The sequence below is a fragment of the Gambusia affinis genome, linkage group LG10 (genome assembly GCF_019740435.1).
Source record: "Gambusia affinis linkage group LG10, SWU_Gaff_1.0, whole genome shotgun sequence".
Lineage (NCBI taxonomy): Eukaryota > Metazoa > Chordata > Actinopteri > Cyprinodontiformes > Poeciliidae > Gambusia > Gambusia affinis.
The window spans coordinates 12,106,088-12,112,559 of NC_057877.1; the positions used below are offsets into that span (position 1 = coordinate 12,106,088).

Consider the following 6,472-nt stretch of genomic DNA (forward strand, 5'->3'; position numbering starts at 1 on the left):
GGTTTCACTCTAGAAACAGACACCCAGACTTCAGTGACTCTCATTCACTCCAAGACAAAAGGGAGGGTCAACTACCATAAGAATAGTTACCTCCTAAGGGAGGCCCAGTCACAATTCAAAGCACATTAAGAGGTAATGAGAAGCCCTTTTTCTGAGCACTGTAAATTTAGCTCAAGTATTTCTACAACGCAAAGAATTTTAATGGTATGGTATTGAGACTTTAAAAAAAGACAAGCAGACTCCCAGGCATCCAGAAATGTTTTTGGGATCTCTGCCTAACATGTGGTTCATGAGAAGGGGTTGTTTTCTTAGGACTTTTACCAGAGGGCTGGGCTTGGGTGAAGTAAGTGGGCTGGCTACTCGTCTTACTGAATGACAAAAGGAAAAAAGAAGAAGGAAGGAAAGAGGGCAGGGTCATGCTTTGGGAAGCCTTCTTCTATTTAAATTTATAGGTTCTCTACAAACACACCCACATGTAGCCATACATTCGTATACAGCAGAGGCTAGCAGACAAAGTCAGGATGTGACATCATCCACAGGAAGAAAAACCAAACAGTTTTTCTTCATGCTTTTCTGTGCTGCTGAGCAAAGTCAGAGCTCCACTCGGACTGCCGGCTGACCATCAGAGAGGCAGCACTGAGAGCAGCCAGAGAGGGAACAGCTGGCTCTGACTTCCACAGGGAGCATAATCCTCTCTGAGCAACTTTCCACCACATCCCAACCTCTCCGCTGAGGGATTTTAGTGAGGTACAGTGCTGAGAGTTTCATCCACTCACTTAATCTCACATTCTTCTTTTGATTTTCTGTTTGTTATCCTATCTGTTCTGTGGGAGTTGTTCTTCTCTTCTCTGTGCACTTCTACTACTCCGGTGTGTCAGAGACAAACTATTAAGATCAGAAAAGCATGCATGAAGTGTCTGTTATTCCCGGAGCATGATTAGACGTGTTTTAGGCTGAGGTTGTTGAGACTTGCAGAGTGAACAAAATTAACGTCACTTTGTTGTCATTTTGACTGTCCTGTTCCCAGTTGTTGATGGGTTTTGAAACTAGTTTAGTGTGTGTTTTGCTTTTGGCTAAAAAAAAACGGTCTCCCAGACTCGTCAAACAAAACTCTGGAAATGTGCCTCCCCCTTTTTTCTTTTATTGGCACATCAGCTGCTGTCCCATGACCACGTATTCACTCTTCCACTCTGGTGAACTGAGAGCAATCCCAGTGTGAGTGCTGCTTTTTACTGAGAACTAGTCTCTGTGTTTCTTTTTGTCTTTTCATCTAAAACTATAATTTTATTGTTAGGACCTATTCAAACAAAACTGTTTGGTGCACAAATGTACAAAAGTTCCCACATCTTGGTTTGTAATGTGGAGTCAAACGATAGTGAAGTTCGTGCTTTTTAGAAGGCATGGTGGCTTCAGGAAGGGAAAAAGCAACAGGAAATGGTAAGATCTGCAGTTAAAAATGGGACTCGGGACACAAATGCGGATATACAGTTGTGTCGTATTGCAACCTCACTCTTGACCGTGTCAAACCTCTGGTGACTCCATGTGCTTTTATAGCTCAAAATTAAAGGGCAGCTTCTCAAGTAAACATGATGGAATAATTAAAACAACTAATTTTAGCAAGCTCTTCGTGACCCCAAATACATTTTTCATACCTTACTGAAGAAACTTATCTCTTCTCAAAGTATTTTTTTTCAATCTTCTGTTTCTTGTTTATTTTATTTGCCAAAGGATTCAGGGGTCTTTGTCATGACGTTCCATCTCACCAATGAGATCAGTTCACTGTAGACAGTCACTGTGTGGCATTTATTTTCTCAATTAGGCTTGACTCGAATGGCCTGACTCTTGTTCCAACAAATTGCTGCTATTTTTAAAGCCAACTGCAAAGGTCATTTTGCTCACAGACCTTACAGGAGCTAATAAAGGCACAACTTATCCCCAGAGGTTATTTGTGTGTTTATTGTGACACGGTTTACTTTCAAATAATCATGAGTAACATTTTAGTCAAGTAAAGGTCTGGAAATGTAGTGCTTCATTGGGAAGAGGAAAGAAAACTGAGTTAAAAAAAAAAAAAAAAAACTTTCTCAAATAAAAATCTAAAGAGTGTGGATTGTCTTTGTGTTTAGCCTACTTTAGTTAACTGCTTCAGGTTTCTGGATGGTCGAGCCATTTTGTGTTCACAGCCTCATGTTGTTCGCCTCTTCTTGTCACAGTCCCTCGATGAACTTTTTGTCCCTCTGATGAATGATGGTCAGAAGTTTGTGTTTGTTAATGTGAAAAACAACCCCAATTACTCAACTTCTAGAAGTCAATTTTTCAGCCAGAGCGCAAGATGGATAGTTTAGAGGAGGAATTATCCGAAGAAGCAGTCGGACTAAAAAACGAAACTCTCTCTGTGACTGTGTGTCCCACTGTTGCCTTTCGTTCTTCTTTTTTCCGTCAACAGGGAAAATAAAATGAAATGTTGCTGCTTGTCAGTCATTATTTCCTCTTCCTCCAAAACTGTGACCTTAATAATAGTTGTTCCTCTCTGCTATGATGCTGTGTTTACTATACTGTTGTAAACTACACATTTGACAAAACACCACTTCTTCACCAGCATACATGTTGTGTGCTGAAGCTGGAGGGGTTTCAATGAAACTCACCTCGGTGTGTCTTGTGGATCTTGAAGCGTGTGTGAGAAATTGAAACCACATATTCATGTAGATCCAATCAAGCTGTGCCTTTTTATCTGGTGCTCACCAGATTGTTGTCTAGACACATACATTTTACTGTTTTTAATCTTCCCATCAACTATGACCAGCTTCAGCGTCACTGCTTAGTTTTGGTTGTGCCAGAGAAGGAAAACGTTTCTTTTATTTAAAACACTGACTCAGTGACGTTGAACCGCAAGATTAAAAAAAATAAAATAAAAAAAAACATACTTGATTTTCACATCACAACTATGCAGGCCTACTGCGTCTATGTTGAGGTCTATCACATAAATTCCCTAAAAAAGTTCATGCAGTATGACCATTTAGGAAGATTTGATCTCAGCTGATGAAGCAAAACATTTTTCTCTTTATTCTTAATTGAACCCATTTGCATGTTCGACTGGTAGGATTTTGTGTTGTTTCCTTTACAATTTTGGACTGACAGTGAGTGAACCAGCAGATTGACAGGAAAGAGATATGTCTAACACATCTGTTGTTGCTCTTTACAGAAAGGTTTCAGCTGGAAATCTTCACATGACAGACACAGACCCGTGGTAACCTGAACCAGGCTGTTCCCTCTCATTCACTCAGGAAGCTCAGCTTTATCAAACTCAAACTTATTCTTCATTGTGGAGACCCTAATCTCCCCTTATCTCGGGGGAAGCGGCTGAGCCAATGGCGCTGTGTCTCGGACAAGTGTTCAGCAAAGCCAAAACATTCAGGCCAAGGAAGCGCTTTGAGCCCGGCACACAGCGCTTCGAACTCTACAAGAAGGCCCAGGCCTCGCTCAAGTCAGGTCTGGACCTGAGGAAGGTGGTACAGCTGCCCGAGGGGGAGAACCTCAACGACTGGATCGCAGTTCACGTGGTGGATTTCTTCAATAGGATCAACCTGATCTATGGCACCGTCAGCGAGTACTGCAGCGAGCGCACGTGCCCCATCATGTCCGGGGGCCTGAAGTACGAGTACAGATGGCAGGATGGTGAGGACTACAAGAAGCCCACCAAGCTGCCTGCCATCAAGTACATGAACCTGCTGATGGACTGGATAGAGTCTCTAATCAACAATGAGGACATCTTCCCCACCAGAGTAGGTGTGTGTGAGAACTTTACAAATGAAAGGTGTTACTGAGTGCATCATCTGAGAGAGCACCAGGCGTTTTGTGCAGTGATGCGTCAGTATTTGGGTGGCAACCTGCTATGCAACCTCATTATGCTTTCCAACCGGAGGATCTAGTTCAAGATGAGGTTAATTAGAAAGTGATATTGGCATTTAGCAGCGAACAGATAATATTGGCAATATTTTTTTAATGACAAGCATAATCATTGATTTAATGAGAGGTGAGAAGTGTCTGCATAAATGAGGGATAGTTCAGTGGTTGGCGCTCAGATCAAAATTATCCTCTGCAAGACTCAGGAAAAACCACAATTTGATAGCTTTTCCATCACTTTCCTGAAAGAATTTATAAAAATTCATAGGCTAACATGCACAACAATTATACTATGGTGTACGACTAGCAAAACTTCTATGTACCATTTGGGTTATTGCACTTAAAGTATTTCTAATAGGATGTTTCCTATTGAGCTGTTGTTGTTTTTATAATAGGGTGCAAAAATAATCATATAATACAGATGCGTACCTCAGTGAGTTGACTTCTTTCAAAACTGTTTTATTGTCTTGACTTTATATATAATAGAACGAAACACAGCAGTTTTCAGATGACATTTCTTTTTGTAGTCAAAGCCCTAATTGGTCAAAACCCAATGTTACAATGTCGACATAAAAATCGTAAATCATTTATTTCCTGATTCTTTCCTTTAGGTGTGCCATTTCCCAAGAACTTCCAGCAGGTGTGCAAGAAGATCCTGAGCCGTCTCTTCAGGGTGTTTGTGCATGTTTACATCCATCACTTTGACAGCATCTGCAGCATGGGAGCCGAGGCCCACATCAACACCTGCTACAAACACTACTACTACTTCATCTCAGAGTTCAGTCTCATTGATAACTCTGAACTGGAGCCTCTGGTGAGTTTTTAACACCCACACTACTCTGTTGACTGTCCGTCAAGCAGAGGATACTTATCATTTCTGTCTGCAAGGTTGCTACAAAAATGAAAGAAAAGCTATTTGCTACTCACCATAGACAAGACAAACAATAACTTGTAAACGTTTTTATACCTATTGAGTGTTTTTTGAAAATTTATGTTAATTTTAGAGGGATTTTAAGTGCTGGACCAAAAGAAACTACTGCATAATTGTGCTACAGAAGGGAAATTATACACTATTTTCAGTTCATACATCAAGTATGTGGAAGGAGGTGCTCTGGTCATGATATCCAAAATTGTATTTTTATTTAGAACAACATGTAAAATATGATTCAGTGCAGCTAACACTGCACAAACCATTAGAAGGGTGAAAATGGTGGTGGCAGCATTATGATGCAGGAATATTCATCATAATATGAATATTATGGTCATTAACTCTGACCATGGATCTGGTCAGAGTTAATGTGAGGATGAATGGAGCTTGATTCTGGGTCAAAAGGTTATGACAACATGACCCAGTCAAAATCCAGACAATTCCATTGTGTCCAATTTATTAGAGCTGCTTTACAAAATAAAAGGGCTGGGGGGCTACAGTGTGACAAAATATAAAGCACTTTGACACATCAGCTGTATTTTCTCCATGACAACAATTTTCCATCCAGTTACTGATGGCAAATGGATAAATGTTAAATTTCTTGACCTCAACTTTCCATCTTCAACGGAGGTTTTAACTGCTTCAAAGCAGTTGGCCTAAAACAACACGCCAACTCTTTGCAGTCATGTAATGAGAAAAGAATCTGTAATTTGTAGCATTTTTCCAGCAGAGAGCTCTATCACATCAGAGCAGATGGAGAACAGTGTTCTCCGTGCCAGCGAAAGGTTTCAATTATTCTTATTATGAAGCCTGAGCTGCGGAGCTCTTTCTGCGAAGAAATAAAAATGAAGACGAGACAATTATTTCAGCATTCGCAGAGAAAAGAAATCCAGTTTTGTTTTCACATTATTACTTTTTTTTTACTGCCTTATTATTGGCCTTGGAGGAGCAAAAGCGGGAATTCTCACACCCAAATACCAGTTTCACTTTGAAACTCTAAACTTTATTACAATTTTAATTTTCAGTTTATTACTCTTTGGAAATACTGCATATTTATCGTGTTAACTCGTTCCTCGTTTTGCTTTGCAGAGGGAGATGACAGAGAAGATATGTACTTGACGAGGAGCACATGGACAAAGGAGTTTACACTATGACGTTATCTGAGCCCCCGGAGAAAACACCATCTGTAAAACATTCCAAACGTTGGACAGCTTCATGGATTTCACTTACCTTCCACTTTCCCTTGCAAAGAGACGCTGTATCTTCGGAGATAGTGCACGTTTTGTGGTGCTATATTTTTATACTTCTGTGTCCAGCTTTGGCAAAACGCCACTTCATTTTTTTCTTTTTTTTTTTGCATTTTATGTGGTTTTGCTTCAAGTTTGTGTTTTTATGTGTTGTACTTGACATATGAACTTTTTTGGTTATAAATGTTTTTATTAAACGTCTCTGAGCATGTTTTTGATTATTGCAAAATGAAAGCATAGTAAAAGCATAGCATCAAATGTTGCACACCAATCACAAGCAAAAACCCTTAGGTTAGAAAATAGCTTGATCTGTCAAAAAAAAAAAATTACATTTGATTAATATCTGGATGTAGTCCTCAAAACATAAAAGTAAGGGTGTGCTGTGGTGGCGTAGGGG

The 6,472-nt window shown here is 40.0% G+C and overlaps 1 protein-coding gene across 4 annotated transcripts; it reads left to right on the plus strand.

The window, feature by feature from the left end:
- The first annotated feature begins 471 nt into the window (after positions 1 to 471).
- mob3c (MOB kinase activator 3C) lies at positions 472 to 6,267 on the plus strand. 4 transcript variants are annotated; one of them, XM_044128720.1, is made up of 4 exons: positions 472 to 747; positions 3,200 to 3,783; positions 4,512 to 4,714; positions 5,918 to 6,267. In XM_044128720.1, exons 2-4 carry the CDS (start codon positions 3,366 to 3,368, stop codon positions 5,945 to 5,947), a joined length of 651 nt encoding a protein of 216 aa, XP_043984655.1. In that variant the 5' UTR covers positions 472 to 747; positions 3,200 to 3,365; the 3' UTR covers positions 5,948 to 6,267. The 4 variants fall into 4 exon arrangements, with proteins under 4 accessions (XP_043984655.1, XP_043984657.1, XP_043984658.1 ...); XM_044128722.1 differs by having other exon boundaries at positions 3,204 to 3,783; XM_044128719.1 differs by lacking the exon at positions 472 to 747 and adding an exon at positions 839 to 1,437.
- The last annotated feature ends 205 nt before the right edge of the window (positions 6,268 to 6,472 follow it).

What these genes read in the sequence shown, in the direction of transcription:
- mob3c (XM_044128720.1), top strand. Translation starts at nt 3,366, where the DNA reads ATGGCGCTGTGTCTCGGACAAGTGTTCAGCAAAGCCAAAACATTCAGG. An exon ending in CATCTTCCCCACCAGAGTAG is followed by an intron (nt 3,784 to 4,511) that starts GTGTGTGTGAGA and finishes TCTTTCCTTTAG; the next exon opens with GTGTGCCATTTCCCAAGAAC. An exon ending in ACTCTGAACTGGAGCCTCTG is followed by an intron (nt 4,715 to 5,917) that starts GTGAGTTTTTAA and finishes TTTGCTTTGCAG; the next exon opens with AGGGAGATGACAGAGAAGAT.